General features: G+C 59.4%; 1 protein-coding gene across 1 annotated transcript in view; it reads left to right on the forward strand.

Moving 5' to 3' along the window:
• Positions 1 to 22,353, forward strand: part of EXD3 (exonuclease 3'-5' domain containing 3) — a 75,551-nt gene that overhangs the window by 19,057 nt on the left and 34,141 nt on the right. The window contains 6 exon segments of the mRNA XM_066259080.1: positions 1,612 to 1,676; positions 10,288 to 10,461; positions 10,763 to 10,930; positions 14,045 to 14,098; positions 15,149 to 15,288; positions 19,401 to 19,501. Coding sequence (XP_066115177.1) covers positions 1,612 to 1,676; positions 10,288 to 10,461; positions 10,763 to 10,930; positions 14,045 to 14,098; positions 15,149 to 15,288; positions 19,401 to 19,501 — 702 coding nt within the window.

Genomic DNA, 22,353 nt, shown 5'->3' on the forward strand with positions numbered 1-22,353 from the left:
GCAGCCTGGTCCCCTGACCCAAGAGTGAGTCGCAGTGACAGACGTCTGCTGGTCGCTGAGCAGCCGGAACGCCCTGGCGGCCCCTCCTTCCCCCGCACTGCGGGTCGGAGGTCGGCAGTCTCACCGCTGGCATCTTGTCCCCGTCCCTGAGTCCGTGTCCTCAGGTGGCTGCAGGGCTGGCAGGGCTGTCCCCTACCTGAGGGCCTCTCCTCTGGGTCCTGTCTGCTGCAGGAGCCTGGCAGGTTGTCCTTGTCCCCTCGGTTCTTGGGGAGATTTGCTGGTGAAGCCACAGGGTTCCTGGCTCCCAGATTTGAGCTGGAAAGTCTTAGTGACCTCCCTTCTCCCCTGCATTGGGTTCACGTTCAGGTCCCGACTCTGACCCCTGATCCCACTGTTTGGGGGCCGGATGGGCCCGGGAGAGGGCCAGGGGCTTCTTCACCTCCCTGGGGCAGCGCAGGCCAGGAGCCCCCCCCCCCCAGTTGCCAGCCCCCTCCTGTCTCCCTGCTCTGAGCCCAGTGGCCCCAGTGGTTCTGGACAGAAGAACAAGGTTTCTTTTTCTGAACGTGTCCTGTGGTTCTTGCGTTCTGTAGCTCCTCAGCACGTCCTCGGGGAGGCTGGTGGTGGAACAGTAACTGGGCATTTCAGCAGGACTTGTTCCGCGGCTGGACCGAGGGCCTGGAGACCTAACGGCGGGGGCGGGCAGGGCGTGTGTGGCCGGGCTGTGGTACGACGGGGGGGTGACGAGGCCGATGAGGCCGCTGGCTGTGCTGGGGTGGGGGGAGGCCCTCCGAGGCGGCCGGGGGCGCTGGTGGCTGTGGGCTACTCAGAGCTGGGTGCCTGGGCCCTTGGCCTCACAGGTCGCAGCAAGGGTTCCAGACCAACTGACCCTGCCTGGGTGTTGACCTTGGCCCTGGTCTGAGCGCACCATCCTTCTCCACTGTGACGGCAACTGTGACCCCCTCCCCTGGGCCTGATGTCATGGCAGGCCCCTCCACAGCCAGCACGGGGCTGAGTGCCCACTCTGTGGGCTCCAGGCCATTCTGCAGGGGCCAGGGCTTGGACAAGCAACAGGACTGTGGGTGGGTGCCCCAGGAGCACTTGGCTGTAAGGGGGGGAATCTTCGGGGAGCGCCAGCCTGCCTGGGTTACAGTGGGAGACAGGGCAGAGGAAGGGGAGACCACCGCCAGACCACTCTGGGGCCTCGGGAGGGGCTGGCGGCCAGCGGTGCTGGGCAGAGGGTGAGGGTGAGCTGTGACATGACGCGGGACGGAGTGGGTGCCGGACCCCCGGACGTGCCCTGTGAGCTCAGCTGGCCCATGCAGGGTCTGGTCAGTACTGCGAGCTTGGACCCTGCAGTCTGACACCCTCCCCTGCTCACACAGTGTGGCTCTTCTGAGACCTGCAGCCCACGAGGGCTGCAACGTGAGCCTGGGCTCCCGGGGCTGTGGGTGGAAGCTACAGCACGCACCCAAAGAGGGGGCAGTGAGGGCTCGGGAGGCCGTGTGCATCGGGCAGGGTTGAGCCGCGGGCATTAGACCAGGGGTGGTCACTGGGCTGTGCAGTGACGCCCGCCCACCACACAGCCCCTCCACGCCTGTCTTCTCTCCCCAGGCCAGGACATGCTTCCATTCCTACAGACCTTGCAGATGCTGTGGTCCACGCAGGAGCTGCAGCAGGTGAGCACATGGGCTCTGGGGGTCTGGCTGCCGGCCTCAGTGGACCCTCCGGTCTCCGTGTTCTGCTGGACACAGGCCCCTGAGGCCTAGGGCAGGAGGGCAGGACCACCCCCCAGCTTCTGCACACAGCAGCAGACCTGGTGGCTGCAGCCACATGTGTGCTGTGGGGCCAGAGCTCCTACTGGCCCACCAAGGGCCTTGTCCACAGCAGCCTCCCCCAAAGAGGCTGGCTGGGCAGCCCATCTGGCCACTGGGGAAGGTATGGGCCCAGGAGGAGACAGCCCGTCCGGCCACTGGGGAAGGTGTGGGCCCAGGAGGAGACAGCCCATCCGGCCACTGGGGAAGGTGTGGGCCCCAGGAGGAGACAGCCCTGTCAGGGTCCTGCAGCAGCTGCACCCCAGGCCACGTCACATTGTGACCTGGGCCAGCAGGGCGGCTTTGCCTTGCGGGCCCCAGGGCGAGGTGGCCAAGGCGCCCCTGCCCTTCCCTCTGCTCCCCGAAGCAGCAGATGCACAGGGGGCCCTGCTCCGGGGAGGATGCACATCGGTGCCTCCCCGGCCACAGGCTCTGAGTGCTGGAAAGAAGCGGCCTGCGGAGGGCGGGGCAGCGTCAGTGCGGGCGAGCCTCAGGAAGGGTGGGGAGGCTGAGGGTCACCCCCACCCAGGTCTCTGCCTGCCTTCCGGCTGCCGGCTTCCTGGTGCAAGTCAGCAGCCTCCTGAGCCGTCACTCTTGTCCACCCTGAGGGACAGCCTAGGCTGCCTGAATATCTGAGCTGCCTGGCCGGTCACTTAGTGCCTCTCAGCTGCCTGCCATGAGGCCTCGGAGCAGACCGCTAGCCGTCCGCTGGGGAAGGCCACGGACCAGCATGGCTAGTAACCGTCCAGGTCCTGAGTGAGAACCGTGCGGAATGAAGACATAAACTCAGAGAGAAGAAAGGATGGGATCGGGAGGCCTCTGCCAGCTGATGGCAAGCCAGAGGACAAGCAAAGCCCCTGGTCTGCATTATTATATAGCCATACGCAAATAAGGAAGTCTTCAATACAAAGTCACACATCTGAGGCAGAAATAGGAATCCATTTAAGGCAGTGGTGGTCAACCTGGTTCCTACCGCCCACTAGTGGGCGTTCCAGCTTTCATGGTGGGCAGTAGCGGAGCAACCAAAGTATAAATAAAAAGATAGATTTAACTATAGTCAGTTGTTTTATAAAGATTTATTCTACCAAACTTAGCAAAAATCCGACATAAAGTACCTGGTAAGTAATTATTATTATATGCTTTAACTTGCTGTAACTCTGCTTTATCAATTTTATAAAGTAAAGTTACTTCCCTACTTTATAAATCACCATGACTGTGGAACCGGTGGGCGGTTAGAAAATGTTACTACTAACAGAGATACAAAAGTGGGCAGTAGGTATAAAAAAGGTTGACTACCCCTGATTTAAGGTGTAAACAGGAATCCACCCACAATGCTTAACTGAAATCAACTAAGGTCGGAACAAACACAGGGTGAGAGGAAGGGCTGTAAGTTGCCTCTAGCAACTTAATGGAACACGTGGGGATGGGCAGTAGAAACACTTCATCAGGGCTCAGGCGGAGGTGTGGGGAAAACCTTAGCCTTTAGCGCAGGGGTCCCCAAACTACGGGCCACATGCGGCCCCCTGAGGCCATTTATCCAGCCCCCGCCGCATTCCAGAAGGGGCACCTCTTTCATTGGTGGTCAGTGAGACCACCGCAAAGCGCGGCGTCACTCACGTACAGTGCTACTTCTGGTGACGCGGGACGCACGCCTCACGGCTCCGGAAGCGCGTCACATCACTTGTTACGGCTAGCAGTGACAAATACGGAACCGGACATTGACCAGCTCATTAGCCAAAAGCAGGCCCATAGTTCCCATTGAAATACTGGCCAGTTTGTTGATTTAAATTTACTTGTTCTTTATTTTAAATATTGTATTTGTTCCCGTTTTTTTTTTTTTTACTTTAAAATAAGATATCTGCAGTATGCAAAGGGATTTGTTCATAGTTTTTTTTATTTTATAGTCCGGCCCTCCCTCACAGTCTGAGGGACAGTGAACTGGCCCCTGTGTAAAAAGTTTGGGGACCCCTGCTTTAGCAACTTAACCAAGCAAGGAGGTGGGGGGGTGGGTAGACTGTCAGCTTACTGCCAGTCCCCCCATACTGCGGTCCCCCCAAAATCTAAACCGCAAGGACCCTGTCAGCTTGCAAATCTCCAACAGGAGAACCCTGAAGTTTTTGCAAAAGCTGAAAACTTTACTTTTAAAAGTTTTAGGCCCTGGCCGGTTGGCTCAGCAGTAGAGCGTCGGCCTGGTGTGCGGGGGACCTGGGTTCGATTCCCAGCCAGGGCACATAGGAGAAGCGCCCATTTGCTTCTCCACTCCCCCCCCCCTCCTTCCTCTCTGTCTCTCTCTTCCCCTCCCGCAGCCAAGGCTCCATTGGAGCAAAGATGGCCCGGGCGCTGGGGATGGCTCCTTGGCCTCTGCCGCAGGCGCTAGAGTGGCTCTGGTGGGGCAGAGCGACCCCCCGGAGGGGCAGAGCATCGCCCCCTGGTGGGCAGAGCGTCGCCCCTCGTGGGTGTGCCGGGTGGATCCCGGTCGGGCGCATGCGGGAGTCTGTCTGACTGTCTCTCCCTGTTTCCAGCTTCAGAAAAATACAAAAAAAAAAAAAAAAAAAGTTTTATCTCAGAGCGTTGATGTTAAGACTGAAGGCACAGGACCATGGTGTTGTGGTGAGAGGTATGAACAGGTTTCCAGTGTCTGCGAGGCACCGCGCCTGGTCCCCGGGTGCCTGTGGCTTTTGTGAGCCTTTGTGTCGCTGTCTGTCCTGTGCAGAGGTGACTGGCCTCGGGGAGGGAGTGTCCTCTGTCCTGTTCTCTAGAGCAGCTGCTGGCAGCAAGGATTCGGGCTCCGGGCTCCGCCTGGAGGTGCTTAGGGCCCCGCCTGCTGGGCGGGACATGCCTAAGGGCCCATGGTCCTAGTGGCTGTGGCCCATTCAGAGCCACCTCCAGCTTCATTTCTCTGGGAAGTGTCGTTTATCGATTCTTTGTGGTTCTGGAAAGGTCTGATGCGGGACCAGGAGGCTCCAGCCCTGGCTGTGGCGAGTGTCCGTTTGCTCAGTGTCTGCCCCGTGCCCACGGCCCCTCTGGCTGCTCTGGGCTTGTGCTGACCAGCCCCCTGCTTCTCGGTGCTCTGGTCACTAATTCTTTTCTAATGGTCACTTACGGGCCTGTGTCTCCAGCCTTGATGTGGGCTTCCACTGTCTTCCGTCTTTTCTCTGACTTTCATTACGGTGTCTCCTTTGACCGACACGCGACTTATTTCCACACAACACAGCGTCCTCACTGTCTCTGGCCGTGAAGGCACACACCCATTGTTGTACCGGAACAGCGAGACAAGACGTCTTGCCACACAATCAATCAATTAGACAAATTCAGTAATTAAGGAGTCTTTTAATTATCCTGCTGCACAGGCCGCATGGAGACCTAAGTTGTTCAGATCAATGCAGCTGGGAACACAGTTTGGGGCTGGCTTTTGAAGGGAGAATTAATCACATACTGATTGAGGAATGGGGAGGGGAGACAGCATAGCAGTGAAACAAACTTTCTTACAGTGTTTATTGAGTTAATTCAAGGAGAAACATTCTGAGAACCTGCAACTTTGCAAAGCTAGCCCAAGGCCACAGTCTGGGAAACCAGCCTCCAGGCCAGGAATAGGGAGTCTTTTCAGACAAAGTAAGTTCTGCTGAAAGTCTCTGCTTTACAGAAAAGTAAGTTTTGCCAAAAATTATCCATGTTAAGAATCTTTCTCGTCTACACTTCACTATGAGCCTTTATTTTTTGGTGGACAAGAGGCTAGTTCTCTGTCAGTTTGTGTGAATGTTCCGGGTGCCCTTACTTGGCAGTTGGCACTCGAAGCTGCTGCCTGGTGGGGACACGTGTCACCTCCACTCACGGTTCACTCTCCAGAGCTGGTCCCAGGGCTCAGGCCAGTGGCCAGTGCCATGCTGCCCACTGTGTAAGCTCAGGCATTCGCGATACCCCAGGGCCTAGGAGCAGAGCGAGGATAGAGGGACAGCGTGTAAGGCAGGCTCAGTGTGCAGGCAGGCGTGGCCTGTGCGGTGTGGGACATCGAGGGGAGGGGCGTGGCCCGCGTGGCATGGGACGTCGAGAGGCGTGGGGCGTCGAGGGTCGTGGCCCGCAGTGTGGGAAGTCGAGGGGTGTGGCCCGCACAGCGTAGGATGTCGAGGGGCGTGGCCCACGGCGTGGGAAGTCGAGGGGTGTGGCCCGCGTGGCGTGGGACGTCGAGGGTCATGGCTGTGGCCCTGAGGATGAGGGTGCAGATGGTCCAGGATGTCCAGGGAGCCGACGGGGGGCCGGCTGAGTGAGAGCAGCGAGCAGACGGAGTGCGGTGCCCAAGGCTGCGGGGACCCCAGCAGGACAGGACGGAAGCTGGAGGCCGAGCCTGGACAGCTCTGCGGTTTCCGGCGAAAGGAGGAGAGAGGCGGGGTGCCAGGGGCCGCGGCCGCTCCTCTGACAGCGCAGGCCCTGGGTTCGGGTGCTGACGGCAGGAAATCGGTTGTGGTGGAAGTTTGGCGGCGGGGTCAGGCATTCGAAGCCCCTGGGTGGGGACAGTGGGAGAAGTGGGCAGAGGGGGTGGACGGGGGGGCGGGTGGCAGGCGGGGCTCTGGGCAACGGCATGTCCACTAGGAGCTTGTTAGAAATACCGGTTTGGGGGTGCAGCCAGCCCTGACGGGTTTTCAGGCCCTCGAGGCCCGAGTACCACTTGGGCCCCAGGAGCATGTGCGGTAAGAGTGGCAGCACCGGGCCCACTGGAGTCGGGACAGGGTGGGCGCCAGGGAGAGGGGACTGAAGACAGTGAGGGTGACCTTGCACAGGGCCCTGCAGGTGGGCCACGGGAGAGGGGGCCGTGGTCAGAAGGCAGGAGGGAGGAAGAGAGGACATCAACCTGGGTCTCAGAGCCAGACATCCAAAGGATGATGGACATGGACATTGAGGTCACCAGGCTGAGGACAGGAACAGAGTAGGAGAGGGGGACAGAGGCCTTTCATCTTCCAGGACAAGGGGCTGGGGACCAAGGGGGTGGCGAGTGACCAGCGGGGACTGGACTCCAGGCTGTGAAGTCTACCCTGGGCCCACGCCTCCGGGCCACCTGTATCAAGTTTTCACCCTCGTTTCAATTATTCTTTTCTTTCTCTCACAATCTTAGACATGTTTTCTATTTCCTTCCCCAGACTGATGTCCTGTCACCCCTGTTCCTAGAGCTACAGTTTGCCCAACACTCCTGTGTCTGTGGCTTCCCACTGGGAGCGTACTTAGCAACACCCTGTCCCTGCGGTGGCCAGGCCCCGCCCCGGGGTGTGACTGGGACAGACGTCCTGGCTTGCACACGCGCGAAGAAACTCAGACCCCTGCGCTGTGCTGCCAGCACGCTTCCCTTTTGTTCCCAGGGTCCAGGCAGACAGACAGGCTGCCCAGCCGCCCACAGAGAGCGGCCACCACCCCCCGGGCCACCCCGGGAGGGCCCAGTGCTTCCGAGGCAGCCCCGGGCTCCCCTGTCCACTCAGTGCTCCTCACTTCTCGCACACCCCGTTTCCTTTCCCGGGTGTTTGGAGCAGGAGAGGCACCGGGTCCCCGGAGTTCCCCTAATGCTCGAAGGGGAAGACTGACTTCATTTTTGGTCATCATGCCAAAATGCCAAAGCACGGTGCTTTTAAAACCACGTTGCAGCCACGTGGGTGTTTGACCTGAGAGGCACTGTCTAACCCGGGACGCCGGGGCCACGGTCCGTGTTCCCACTCTGTGCTCCCAAGCCCTGTCGCCAGCCCACCTCCACGCAGAGCAGGCGGTCTCGGGAGCCCCTCTTGCTAGCTGTCCCTCACCCTGGTCACAGGCAGGACAGCAGCTCCTGGAGAAAGACCTGCTTTCTGGCGGCCACAGGGCCCGGAGCTGGGGCGTCTCCCCTGGGCTGCGTCTCATGCCTCGGCGGGAACTGTCTGGTAACAGGAACGTGGGTTTGCCCGGGGTCCCCTTCCCAGTAGAAGAGCCAGCTTGTCGGGGACGGGGGGGGGGGGGCCACGCCCGCTGGTCAGCCTCTCCAGCCTTGCTCTCTAGCCTCTCAGAGCTGCTGGGCTGGGGGCTGGGCGAAGACCTGTAGGTGCACAGTAGGACCAGCGACCAAAGCGGTGTCTTCTCCATCTGGCTGCCCAGGAGCAGGACGGTGGTGGCTGCTCAGACGCGACTGCTTCTTCACACCTTCCTGGGGAGGGGCTGGTGGAGACGCTGCCCCGCTCCTCAACACAAGACCTCTGCACCGTGCTCCTGAGCCCCGGAGATGTGCATGACCTCTGCACTGTGCTCCTGGGCCCCGGAGATGGGCATGTGACCTCTGCACCGTGCTCCTGGGCCCCGGAGATGTGCATGACCTCTGCACTGTGCTCCTGGGCCCCGGAGATGTGCATGTGACCTCTGCACTGTGCTCCTGGGCCCCGGAGATGTGCATGACCTCTGCACTGTGCTCCTGGGCCCCGGAGATGTGCATGTGACCTCTGCCCATGCTCCTGGGCCCCGGAGATGTGCATGTGACCTCTGCCCGTACTCCTGGGCCCCGGAGATGTGCATGTGACCTCTGCACCGTGCTCTTGGGCCCCGGAGATGTGCATGTGACCTCTGCCCGTACTCCTGGGCCCCGGAGATGTGCATGTGACCTCTGCACTGTGCTCCTGGGCCCCGGAGATGTGCATGTGACCTCTGCACCGTGCTCCTGGGCCCCGGAGATGTGCATGTGGCCCCTGCCCGTGCTCCTGGGCCCCGGAGATGTGCATGTGACCTCTGCACTGTGCTCCTGGGCCCCGGAGATGTGCATGTGACCTCTGCACCGTGCTCCTGGGCCCCGGAGATGTGCATGTGACCTCTGCCCGTACTCCTGGGCCCCGGAGATGTGCATGTGACCTCTGCACCGTGCTCTTGGGCCCCGGAGATGTGCATGTGACCTCTGCCCGTACTCCTGGGCCCCGGAGATGTGCATGTGACCTCTGCACTGTGCTCCTGGACCCCGGAGATGTGCATGTGACCTCTGCACCGTGCTCCTGGGCCCCGGAGATGTGCATGTGACCTCTGCACTGTGCTCCTGGGCCCCGGAGATGTGCATGTGACCTCTGCACTGTGCTCCTGGGCCCCGGAGATGTGCATGTGGCCTCTGCCCGTGCTCCTGGGCCCCGGAGATGTGCATGTGACCTCTGCACTGTGCTCCTGGGCCCCGGAGATGTGCATGTGACCTCTGCCCATGCTCCTGGGCCCCGGAGATGTGCATGTGACCTCTGCACCGTGCTCCTGGGCCCCGGAGATGTGCATGTGGCCTCTGCCCGTGCTCCTGGGCCCCGGAGATGTGCATGTGACCTCTGCCCGTACTCCTGGGCCCCGGAGATGTGCATATGACCTCTGCCCGTGCTCCTGGGCCCCGGAGATGTGCATGTGACCTCTGCACTGTGCTCCTGGGCCCCGGAGATGTGCATGTGACCTCTGCACCGTGCTCCTGGGCCCCGGAGATGTGCATGTGACCTCTGCACTGTGCTCCTGGGCCCCGGAGATGTGCATGTGACCTCTGCACTGTGCTCCTGGGCCCCGGAGATGTGCATGTGGCCTCTGCCTGTGCTCCTGGGCCCCGGAGATGTGCATGTGGCCTCTGCCCGTGCTCCTGGGCCCCAGAGATGTGCATGTGACCTCTGCCCGCCCATCCTGGTGGGCGACAGTGTCACAGCATTTGAAGCTGTCCTCAGGTCTGTCCAGCAAGTCCCGACGGCCACAGCAAGGGCAGCTGGGGCCTCACCTCCTTGCTCCTCACGGACAGGCTTAGGTGTTGGGGTGACAGGGTGACGTGGCCGCTGGCCCCTGACCTCACAGCCTCACACCCTGCAGCCCCACGTGGGGGACCCAGGGAATCCATGGCCGAGCGGGCACTTGGTTGCAGGGTGTTTCCCTGACTTGGACAACGGACTCAGGCAGAGCGGAGTTGGGGCCCTGCTGGCCAGGTCTCTGCGCCCTGCTGTGGCCGTGTGGCCATGTGGAGGACACAGCTTGCTTGACAGTCTGTCGTGACACACACCACTGTGCCCCTGAGGATGGAAGGGAAGACCGCAGGTGTTCCGGGCTTTTCTCTCTGCAGTGTGGGAGGCAGAGAAGAGAAGTTAAACAAAAGGCGTTTTTCATTTTGGGTTTTTCTTCCTTTTTCCTGTTTCCGGGTGCTTCCTGGGCCCCGCCCGCTGTCCCTGTGTTCGAAGTGCCAGCCGGGTGCATTCCGTGAGGCAGTCAGGGCACAGACAGGTGACTTGAGCCTCTCAGATGGAGTGCTGCCCTCTGTCCAGCCTGGGGAGCAAACCCTCAGTCTCTGTGGGACCGTCAGTGTGGACAGTGAGCACCACCCGGCCTTGGGTGCGGGAACGGAGCAGAACCTTGGTCAGGAGACGTGGCAGAGGCCCCGGTGCTGCCCCCCTGGGCCCCAACAGACTCACGGCGTTGCTGCGTGGGGGCCGGGCTGGCAGGAGGGTGTGCGTGGCAGCGAGGTCTTGTGTCTCTGCAGCTCAAGGAGGAAGCCTGGCGGGGTTTCGCTGCCCTGGACAACCCCCGTGCTGGACTCCTGGACCTGCTGGAGGGCAGCAGGGGCTGGCGGTGCAAGGGCCCCTCCCTGGAGGCCTGGGTCACCTGTGAGCTGGAGCGTTGGCTGCAGACACAGCCTCCCCCAAGGACCCCCCAGGTGAGCCCCACCCTGGCCCCGCTGGCCGTGTTCCAAAGATGCATCCCTCCCGCCTGGTCCATCCCTCTCTCAACAGTGTGGCCTCCCTGCCCAGCTGACAGGGCCTCTGCAGGCCACTGGGATTACCCACCGTGATGGGGGCCAGGCACGTGGCCTTAGGACTGGCCGTCACACCTCCGCCTCCTGACGGCCACGGGTCTCCCTCACCGGTGTCCCCTCCCCTCCAGGCCTCAGCTGCCCAGCATCAAGTCCCTGGTCACAGGATGCCACCACAACTGAGGCCGGGTCTTGGGACTTCCAGGGCAGCCTGGGGCTGAAGCAGCTGCAGGTCCGTGCGGTCAGGGTCCTGGCTGAGAGCCCCCCCAGTCTCACAAAGCCTCTGGTCAGCGTTTTCCAGCTGCAGGACACAGACCGGAGCCCCCTGCTGGCCTACGTCCACCAGCTCCACCGGGAGGGCAAGTTTAAGGAAGTGAGTGTGACCTTCACAGGGTCTGGGGCCCCCTGGGGAGGTATGGGCTCAGGGGCACCCCTTCCAGCCTTCAGGCTGTGGTTCCGGTCTGCTTGTGGAGTCCGTGGGGTGAGCGAGGGTGGACCGGCTCCCAAAAGTGTCCTCATCACCCCTCAACTGTTGGGGGTGCTGGGGACTTTAGGGACCAGACGTGGGGGGCTGCTGGCCCTGACCAGTCACCACCCCTCGGAGGCGTGTGCCGTGTGTGGTCAGCGGCGGGCTCCACGGCCGGCATCGTCGCCTGTCACCCCCAGCCGGCCTGGGTTCTCTTGGCTGGCGGCTGGTGAATGGCTCCGAGACCAAGATGGCCACGCGGGGACAATGTGGGGCCGGGCTCCTGCTCACGGGGGTGCGAGGCCATTCTCCGGGGGCTGGGTGGTGGCTGCGCTGGCGAAGAATGCCGGATGCAGAAGGCAGGCTGCTGTCTCGCCGTCTTCTGTGACACTCGAGCCTTTCAAAGAGCGTCTGGGCCGCTGACTGCACCTCCCTCACGCTCCTCCGAGGCAGGGATCCCAGCACAAAGGGGGCTCTTGTCCCGCACAGGCCCTTCTGCGCAGAGGAGCCATTGTCCCGAGCGGGCCGCCCGGCGGGCGGTGTATGCTCCAGTGCCCGCGCCGCCAGGCCGCATTCAGGCCTGCGTGCTCGGATCAGCGGGCACCCCGGCTGAATGCGACGTGGGTTTCATGTCCCGGCGGCTGGCTCTGGGCGGGATGAATGCTCGCTTTTGTCTACTGGGTTATTTTATTTACATTTTTTAAACAGCTTATCAAGGTAAAAAGATAGCTTTGCTTTAAAAAAAAAAAAAAAAAAAAAGGTGGTGGGGGCCTTGGCTCCAGGCCCAGCTGAGCCATGGAGGTGGGGGGCCAGCCGTCCTGGGGTTCAAGGCCACTGGAGCGGGCGGCCCGGGGCTTTGTGGCCTCTCTTCCCACCGTTGCCACCCGGGACCCTCTGTTCTCAGTTGTTTTCCCCGAAAGCAGCGGCTCCGGGGCCTGTTGGTCAGAGGTTCCCGCAGCCCCGCCCGTGCCCGCCCTGGGCGGCAGCCTGGCCCCTCCCTCTCAGTTGCCCGCTCCTCATGTGAGGTCAGGAAGGCCCACAAGGTGCCCGTGGGCCCAGCCTCGGGCAGTTTCCTTCTGCGGGCCAGGCCCTCCCCACCTGCTGTGCCTGCCCAGACCTGTGCCAGAGCCTCCCCTGTGAGCAGCAGTGCCCAGCCTGGCCCACGGTCACCTCAGCGGAAGCTCGGACAGAGAAGTGACCAGGGACCGGCTCTAAGTCAGGCCAGCTGGCAGAATCACATGGACCTTCCCACCAAGCGCCAAAATGGGGGCCAGGCCAGGGGGGCTTCCTGTGGGAGGTGGTCCTGCTGCCAGCTCTCCTCCCAGCTCACTGCAGCCGCCCTGATGGAGGCAGGGTGCCCTCCTGTGGCTGGGTGAGACTATGCAGCCTCCCCCCCCCCCCCTCCCAGCCTGGGCCCTCCTCCAGCCCAACCTCCAGGCCACAGAGCCCCTGGGGCTGTGTGCACAGTGAGAACACCTCCCAAACTGCCTCTGGGGGTGTCCCTGGCCTTTTAGCCTCAGGCACGCTGACCACACCCCTGCAGCATCTACTGGCCAGGAGAGGGCAGCCTGGGTGCGTGGAGAGCTCTGGCCGGGCCAGACGGAAAGCTGCCTGCCCCGAGGGGTACCAGGGACAGCAGTAGGGAAACTCCCTTCTGCTCGTGTCCCTGTGTGGCCAGGTAGGGTGTGCACCCTCCTCACAGGTGATGGTGAGCTCCACACTAGCCCGCCCTCTCCACAGCCACTGGACACAGTGCCCACTCTCAGAGGGCCCTGGCTGCAGGGCAGTGTGGGCAGGTGGGTTGGGGTCTGCACAGCAGGCCATCTGGGTGCTGCTGGCTCCTGGGGGAGAGGGAGTCCTGACCGGCAGAGTAGGGGGGACCCTGGGGAGCTGGAGAACAGGGCGGGGCAGTCCCAGGCCTGTGCGTGGCCCCACCCTGACCACCTATGGCCCAGGTCACTGTCCCAGGCTGTCCCACCCTACCAGGCCTGAGGATTCAGAGGGATTCTTGGATGGGTGGGGATGTCATAGAGGGCTGGGGCCTGAAGGATGGTGAAGTCCTGTCCTCAAAGGTGCTGGGCCCACCTGACAGGAAGGCTGATGGTCTGGGGTGGGGGCATCCCTTCCCAGCCCCTTCTCCTCAAGTCCCGGCATTGTGCCCCCTCCCCTAGCCCTGGGCCCCTCCCTTTGGCCTGAGCCCCCTTCCCCAGCCCTGGGCCCCACGGGGGCTAGTGGAGGCCCAGCTCCTGGACCCCGGCCAGGCTGTGGAGGCGCCGGTCAGTGCTGCACAGGGAAGGGCCCCTGGCCCTGCCCCCCACCCCCCGCGATCCGGGCTGGAGGCCGGGCCAGCCTTTCCCAGGCCGCTATTTTGGTCCTTTCTGTGAGCCGTGCGGCGGCGACTGTCCTGCGGCTATTTTTGCTCATAATGGAGCACGATGTATGGAAAGTATTAATAGCTCAGCTGCGCTACGTGCAGGCGCTCAGCGCCCCGCGCCTTCTCTGCTCAGTGGCCTGGGGTCAGGATCCGGGTCCAGCTGCGCCCAGTGCCCCCAGCCAAGGAACGGCTGCCCCCGCGGAAGCCGTTGGGTTCAGAGACTCTCTCTGCAGGTCCTGGGACAGCTCTGGGCTCCACGTGTGTGTGATGTGGGCGTCTGCCCCTTAAGTGCTGTCCCCTCCCATACTCCCGTCCTCTTCCCACCCATCAACAAGCCCCGGTTGGGGCCACCTAGGTCCAGCACCCACCTCAAGACCCCCATGCAGGCCACACCCCAGCCTGGGAGGTTGTGGGGGTCATTCCTGCCTGCCCCCCCTGCGGTGGAATCGGGCTCAGTACAGGGGGCCTGTCTGTCAGGATGCTTCTGGGTCCCAGGCCCCTTGGCCCGGGGCCACGCAGCTGGACTGGAATAGCCCCCGCTGCTGTGCCCGCTGGGCGGTGGCCAGGCGTCTGTGCAGAGGGGTGGCAGCCCCCCCATGGCTGCCTGTCCCCCAGGCCCAGTGTAACCGCTCCTTTGTGTTTGCCAGGCTGTCATGCTGGGCACGAAGTTGCGGCTGCAGCCAGAACTTGACGTTGAAGAGGTGAGTGTCTTTCTCATGTAAATGTTAGGTTCCCACTTGGACAAGGCCCAGGTCTGTCAGGCAGGCGGCTCCCATCACGGCTGGGCTTTGCTCCCCACAGGGTGAGCTGGGGTGCCGGAGGGCAGGGGTCACATGTGACCACCTGACCCTGGGAGGGGGACTGAGAGGAGGTGCAGGGAGGGGCCTCTGAGCGGTCAGTGGGCTTTGGTACAGCATGCCCAGGGAGTGGCCAGTCCCCAGAAGTCCACCCAGCCAGCCTTTTCTCTGTCCTGCCCTGGCCAGAAGGGCTCCCAGGGAAGGGGGCTCCCCGTGAGGGCCGCCCTGGTGGAGGAGCCCCCGTCCAGACTGGGCTTTAGACAGTTTGACCTGTGAGGCTGCGGGGGGGGGGGGAGGGAAGGGAATGAGGGGGCTTCATCAGGGCCTGGTTCTTGCAGGGTAGTAACTGGCCTTGCCCAGGCCCAATACCTCCTAGAGGGCCTGGGCAGCTTGGGGGTTGTATGGGCATGCTCCAGGCCCAGGCACTGGTATTCTCTCTTGCCCACGACGAGACATTTCTGGGCCACCAGGGCCTCTGCCGGTAGTTGGTCTCCATGCTGGTCTACGGCTCAGCGAAGACAGGAAACAGCTGAGCTTCCGAGACCCCAGGCCCCTTGGGGCTCCCAGTCCTTCGTCACGGAGATGGGAGGGCCACAGGGCCACAGGGAGCAGTGGGGCCTGTATGTGTATATGTGTGTATATGTGTGTGTGTGTGCATGCACACAGGCGTGTTCACATGTGAGAGTTGTGTGTGCAGGGGCTCAGGCACTGAGGCAGGCTGGGGTGAATGTACCACACTATGGGAACTGGGGTGTGCAGGTTGCAGAGAGGGGCTCAGATGTGCTGGGGCCCCGTGCTCCCTGAGGGAGGGTTAGGGTTAGGGTTAGGGTTACATGGATCGGCCCCGGGTTCTGCCACTCTGGCCACCGCCAGCACGAGCGGAGCTGGGTCTTGGCCTGCCGTGTGGAGGTGCCAGGCCTGTGGGCTGCAGCCTGAGAGCACGCTCCCCTGCAGATGAGCACCCCCCTGCTCCTCCAGGACAAGGTGGACCTCGTGGAGCGCTACGTGGACAGCTTCCCCGGCCTCCAGAGGAGGCTGCTGGCCCTCCTGGACTCCTGGTGCCAGCCTGGCTTTGACATCAGAGCCGTCGCCAGGTGAGCCCCCAGGGGGCCCAGGGTGGGGACATGGGCAGCAGGCACACAGGAAAGACACACACGTGCTCTCACCCGGGCGTGATTTGCAGCCAGGTCACCAGGGGCCTGCGTCCGGAGCCGAGGGCGCTTGGTGAGAGAGTACACTGCCTTTAGATGATGCAGCCCTCAAAGCCGGCTGCGTGTCCATCCGCTCGTCCTTGTCCCTCCTTTTCTCTAATCTTTGTGGAACACCTGCCATGTGTACCCGTCTCAGCAGTCACGGAAGGAAGGGGACACGCCAACAGGGGCTGTGTGTGTGTGTGTGTGTGCATGTGTGTGACACACAAGGGTGTCCAGAGGGTGGATGCAGGGGTGTGTCTGGGAGGAGAAGGGCACTTCCTGCCACGAATCGGGATGGCCGAGGGGGAAGTGGCACCCAGAGGTCTGGGGAGGCTCCTGGGCCACCTCTCCGCGCAGCCCTGGGGGTTCCACTTGAGACGCAGACCCTGGGCTCAGGCAGCAGGAGCCCTGGGCCCACCATCCCCTGGAGTGATGGTCACTTTCACTCTCTGGGTTTGTTTTCCCCACACGGGGCTCATCCTGCCCGTCCCCGAGGGCAGATGTGAGGCACCCACTGCGGAGCCAGCGGAGTAGTGTTGGACACCTCGCCGTCAGTCTCACTGATAGAGAGAGAGGGGCACAGACAGAACAAAATGCGATGGGCTAGGTTCTCGCTGCAAAGGGCAGAGGCGGATGAGAAGCTAGATTTGAATGTGGATGTCAGTTTAAATGAATCACTGTATCATTTCTCAATTCTGGGCTCTGAAAGGGCCCGAGGCAGTGATATCCCACAGTGATGTGCATCCCCAGACCCAGATCTCGGTCTCCAGGGACCATTCTCCACTGAAGGGAGCTAGGGCCCCTTGGGGAACAGACTGAGAGTCAAAGCAGTCCTGTCACAGACACAACTGCTCAGACCTTCAGAGTGAGGGTCTGGCAGCAGGAGGGAAGCTCTGTGCAGCTGCAGGTGACCTTCGCCCTGTGGGGTCCTGGAGCCAGTGGATGCCGGTGCAGGCTCGAGGAGGTGCTGGGAAGCAGAAAACAGGGCTGACTCCAGGAGAGAAAAGAGACATCACGACAGAGCCTGCAGACACTGGATGGTAGTGGGAGGTGCTGTTTACAACCTGACACACACATACTGACAACTTAGAGGGAAGAGACCAAATTCTGGAAAAACAGAATTTACCAAAGCTGATCCTGGAAAAAATAGAAAATTTAAATAGTCCTATGCCTATTAAATAAATCGAATATGTACTTTGCAATTTTACCGCAAAGAAAATTTTAGACCCAGATGGCTTCGCGAGCGAATTCTCTCACACGTTTAGGGAAGAGACTGTCGCAAGCTTACACGGGAGTTTCCAGAGAACGTGAAAAGGAACATGTCCACACTTGTTTACTTAGCCAGTGTGGACCTTGGTACCAACCCTTCAAAAAGGACATTCAGAGGAAGGAAAATGAAAGCCCAGTATCTTTATCTCATGACACATTATCTCATGTTCTGTCTCATCAACATAGATACAAAAATACTAAACAAAGCCTGACCAGGTGGTGGCGCAGTGGATAGAGCGTTGGACTGGGATGCAGAGGACCCAGGTTCTCAACCTCGAGACCCCGAGGTTGCTAGCTTGAGTGTGGGCTCATCTGGTTTGAGCAAAAAGCCCACTAGCTTGAACCCAAGGTTGCTGGCTCCAGCAAGGGGTTACTCGGTCTGCTGAAGGCCCACGGTCAAGGCACATATGAGAAAGCAATCAATGAACAACTAAGGTGTTGCAATGCGCAATGAAAAAAAACTAATGATTGATGCTTCTCATCTCTCCGTTCCTGTCTGTCTGTCCCTGTCTATCCCTCTCTCTCTCTGAAAAAAAAAATACTAAAAAAAAATATTAGAAATCAAATCAACTGACATATTCTAGAGTTAAGGAAGTGAGAAGAAAAGCTCAGAGTGGAAGAAAAAATTTGTAAGATAAAGCCAATAAAGGCCATTATTCAAAATAAAGTTCTCTTAAAACTCAACAATTGTCTGGTAAGACCATCCTTCCCACTGAGTCCCTGGTCCTCTGTCAGTTGTCCGTGTGCATGTCTCCATCCTGTCCCGTCCTTCGTCCACTGCCGGTCAAGGCTGTAGCACTCTGACTGCAGGGCCTTGGACTGGGTCTTGAGGCTGGCGGTGTTAGACCTCCACTGACCTGTTTCAAAGTTGTTTTCACTGTTCTAGACCCATTGCATTTCTGTGTGAATTCTAGAATCAGTTTCTGAATTTCTACCCCTAAAAAGCCTTCTGAGCCTTGGCTGGTTAGCTCAGTGGTAGAGCACCACATGGCATGTGGAAGTCCCAGATTTGATTCCCGGCCAGGGCACACAGGAGAAGCACCCATCTGCTTCTGCACCCTTCCCCCTTCTCTCTCTCTCTCTCTCTCTCTCTCTCTCTCTCTTTCTCTCTTCTCCCCTCCTGTAGTCATGGCTTGATTGGAGTGAGTTGGCCCTGGGTGCTGAGGATGGCTCCATGACCTCTGCCTCAGGGCTAAGAAGAGCTTGGTTGCTGAGCAACAGAGCAACAGCCCCAGATGGGCAGGGCATCACCCCCTAGTGGGCTTGCCGGGTGGATCCCAGTTGGGGTGCATGTGGGAGTCTGTCTCTCTGCCTCCCCTCCTCTCACTGAATTTAAAAAAAAAAAAAAAAAAAAAGCCTCCTGGGCAGAAAAGCACAGCCAGGGCGGGACCTGGGCCTCCCTGGAGCTGGGAGCCCTGCGGACAACACAGACGCTGGAGCTGAGTCCTCAGAGAGCCCTGTGTCAGAAGTCCACGCGGGAGCCTGCACACACGCGGGCCAGGCGGTGACGAGTACGAAGCTCAGGAAAATGCTTGGGAGACGAATTTGAAGCTATTTTCCAAAAACTAGTTCAGAACAAATAAAGAGAAGTAAAATCAGAGAGAAAAGGTGAGAAAAAAATAGAGATTTTTTTTTTTAAGTGAAGGATCTTCCAGGAAGAAAGGAGGAAGGTCATCCATCTCCCAGGAGCTCATCCAGCCCCTTCCCAGGAAAAGTGGGCAGGGGAGCCAGGTGGGAGTGGACGAAGAGACCCACGCGGTGACCGAGATCCCTCAAAACTTCAGAAAGAGCAGGAGCCGGACCAGGTTCTGGGAGCAGGTCTGCCAGGGCTGGGGGGGTTGGTTCAGCCCAAGTGTCAGCTCAGCCCAAGTGTCAGCCAATGGAAGCAGGGAACAAGACTCAGACCCACAGCGTATCCAGAAACACGCCACAGCCCAATTGTAGGGGACTCCTGGGATCTGCAGCCTGGACAGAGGAAAGGAGAAGAGGTCATCCAGCCACGACGGGCAGGGGCCTGCAGAGCAGCCTGCAGCTGGGGGAGCAGGGAGCCTGTTCTCCTGTGCTGACCAGGGCGGGGGGGGGGACGTGGACTCAGTCCCCCAGGATGGGACACTGAGGAAGCAACAAGACCAGACAGGCGTCACCTTCTCGGAGAGGAGTGTGCTTTGCCGTGACACTATCCACTGCATGATGCACAAGCAGCACGTCCTGAGCACTCTGAGCACTCGGAGAGTCTGCTGTCTGCGGAGGACAGGGGAGGAGAGAGCCTTTCATGTGAGACGCCCACACAGAACCTCAAGGGGAACAATCACGAGATCACAGTGCAGGTGTTGTTTCCCTTGGAAACACAGAGATCGTGCAGGTGGCTGCTGCTGGGCGGGGTGTGGGGACACACTGCCTTTTCTATAAGAGAATTATTTGACTTTAAAATTGTGCATGTGTGTGACTGTTGGAAATGAAAATCTTTTTTTTATTTTATTTATATGTATTGATTTTACAGAGAGAAGAAAGAGGAGGGGAGGGGGAACGAGAAGTATCTACTGTTCACTTCTGTTGTTCGTTGATTGCTTGTTGTATGTGCCTTGACCGGGAAAGCCCAAGGTTTCCAACCAGTGACCTCAGCATTCCAGGCCGATGCTCTATCCACTGCACTAACCCAGGCCGGGCAGAAAGGAACATCTTAAGGGCATTGATTAAAAAAAAAAAAAAAACAGGCCGGCAGGAGCTGTATCTCTCTCCTGCAGAAGGTACCCGCAGGTGACCTCCTTGAGGCTGGAGAGGCTGAGCCCCCACGTGCTGACCGGCCAGGTCCTGTGCCTGCTGGAGCAGTACCGCCTGGACCCAGGTGAGGGAGGCTCAGCAGGTGGGGCGGGCGCTGGGCCCACCTGTGCGCTCAGGGATGCTACGGCCGGTGTGGCCCGGGGCTCGGGCTGCCCAGGACCCACTGACCCTGGCCATTCCCTTCCTGGCTCCCCCTGCTCCCCCTTGGCAGCCCACCTCAGGGCCTGGTCATAGAGCAGCAGAGGGAGTGGTGAGCCCCCTCTGCCCACCTGGGGTGACTCCTGGGCGCCGGGGCCTCTAGGTGAGGGCGGGCGAGGTAGCGCTGGCACTGTGCCCACCCTCCCGTGCTCCCCTCCCCCTCCCCCTTCCTCCTCCCCACAGTGATCCTGGGCACACCTCAAAGGTAAAGTCTTGCTGATGGTGTTTTATAGATTTCACCTTTTTTATTAGATTATGGGCATCTTTTTGTGCGTGTGTGACAGAGACAGAGGGACAGATAGGGACAGACAGACCAAAAGGGAGAGAGATGAGAAGCATCAATTCTTCATTGCAGCACCTTAATTTGTCATTGATTGCTTTCTCATGTGTGCCTTGACCATGGGCTTTCAGCAGACCGAGTGACCCCTTGCTCAAGCCAGCAACCTTGGGCTCAAGCTAATGAGCCTTGCTCAAACCAGATGAGCCCGCACTCAAGCTGGCGACCTGGGGGTTTTGAACCTGGGTCCTTCCGCATCCCAGTCCGATGCTCTATCCATTGCGCCACTGCCTGGTCAGGCCTCCAGCTTTTTCTTTATTGAGGGATTTTCTTTTTATCTGTGTTCACAGTGGACTCCCATGTAGTGTCTGCATCTGGTGTTGTGGATGAGGTTGAGCTATCCTCTGAAAATGAGGTGGACAATAGCTCCTTTTTCCTCCGAGGCTATTTGTCTGAGGCTGAAATTATTTCTTCCTCAAAATTGGGGTAGAAATGGCCCCGTGAACCCAGTGCTTTTCCTTGTGGAAACAGGAGTCCTGCGTTGTCTCAGCCAGGGTGTTTGGGAGGGATTTTCCTTGTGGAAACAGGAGTCCTACGTTGTCTCAGCCAGGGTGTTTGGGAGGGATTTTCCTTGTGGAAACAGGAGTCCTGCGTTGTCTCAGCCAGGGTGTTTGGGAGGGATTTTCCTTGTGGAAACAGGAGTCCTGCGTTGTCTCAGCCAGGGTGTTTGGGAGGGATTTCTGTGTTTTGTCCACAGTTCCTTATCCCTTTGCTATCCTCCAAACGTCCACAGCAGTTTGGAGACGAGCTATTTGGGCCTCTTCTCTCTCTCTCTCTCTTTCTTTTTTATTTTCTATTTTTCTTTTTCTTTTTTTTTTATTTTCTGAAGCTGGAAATGGGGAGAGACAGTCAGACAGACTCCCGCATGCGCCCGACCAGGATCCACCCGGCACGCCCACCAGGGGGTGACGCTCTGCCCCTCCGGGGCATCGCTCTGCCGCGACCAGAGCCACTCTAGCGCCTGGGGCAGAGGCCAAGGAGCCATCCCCAGCGCCTGGGCCATCTTTGCTCCAATGGAGCCTTGGCTGCGGGAGGGGAAGAGAGAGACAGAGAGGAAGGAGAGGGGGAGGGGTGGAGAAGCAGATGGGTGCTTCTCCTGTGTGTCCTGGCCGGGAATCGAACCCGGGACTTCTGCACGCCAGGCCGACGCTCTACCACTGAGACAACTGGCCAGGGTTCTCTCTCTTTTTCTTTTCATTTCTCTTGATCCATCTCACTTGAAGTTTTAGCTTTTCCAAAGACCTAGCTTTTTTCCCCCCACCTCCTCCCCCAAGTTGTTTTGAGATATAATAGACAGATAACATTGTACTGGTTTTAGGTGTACAACATAATGATTTGATATTTGTAAGTATTATGAAATGGTCACCACACAATGAGTTCAGCTAACATCAATCACTTACACGCCTAGTTACAAATTGTTTCTTGCGATGGAAACCTTTAACATCTGTGGGATACAGTGTTGTTAACTTTCATTACCACACAGTGCAGCAAATCCTGGGGAGTTACTCTTCTTTTAACTGGTAGTTTGTAACCTTTGACTGCCTTCACCCATTTCCCCACCCCCCCACCCCCCACCTCTGCAACCTGTGAGTCAGTGCGACGCCCTCAACGTCCATCTGTGTTTTCACAAATGGCAGGGTCATTCTTTCCTGTGGCTGGATAATATTCCATGGTATGTATCTATATCCCATATTTGTGTCCACTCCTCTGTTGATGGACACTTAGGTTATACATTATTTCCATGCCTTGACTACTCTATATGCAAGGCATACAGAGGTACAGCTATCTCCTCAAGATCCTGAACTCATCTCCTCCAAATGAACACCCAAAAGTGGATCATAACGTACTTTTATTCTTGAATTTTTTTTTATTTTTTTTATTTTTTTATAGCTGGAAACGAGGAGAGACAGTCAGACAGACTCCCGCATGCGCTCGACCGGGATCCACCCGGCACGCCCACCAGGGGCGATGCTCTGCCCACCAGGGGGCGATGCTCTGCCCCTCCGGGGCGTCGCTCTGCCGCGACCAGAGCCACTCCAGCGCCTGGGGCAGAGGCCAAGGAGCCATCCCCAGCGCCCGGGCCATCTTTGCTCCAATGGAGCCTTGGCTACAGGAGGGGAAGAGAGAGACAGAGAGGAAGGAGGGGGGGTGGAGAAGCAAATGGGCGCTTCTCCTGTATGCCCTGGCTGTTGCAGAGGTGGGGGTGGGGGGATGGATGAAGGCAGACCCAGGGAATCGAACCCGGGTCCCCCACACGCCAGGCCAACGCTCTACCGCTGAGCCAACCGGCCAGGGCCTATTCTTGAATTTTTTGAAGAATCTCCATACTCTTTTCCACTGTGGCTGCACCAGCTTACTTTTCCAGCAACAGTGCGTGGGGG

This window comes from Saccopteryx bilineata, chromosome 2, assembly GCF_036850765.1.
Source record: "Saccopteryx bilineata isolate mSacBil1 chromosome 2, mSacBil1_pri_phased_curated, whole genome shotgun sequence".
NCBI classification, from domain to species: domain Eukaryota; kingdom Metazoa; phylum Chordata; class Mammalia; order Chiroptera; family Emballonuridae; genus Saccopteryx; species Saccopteryx bilineata.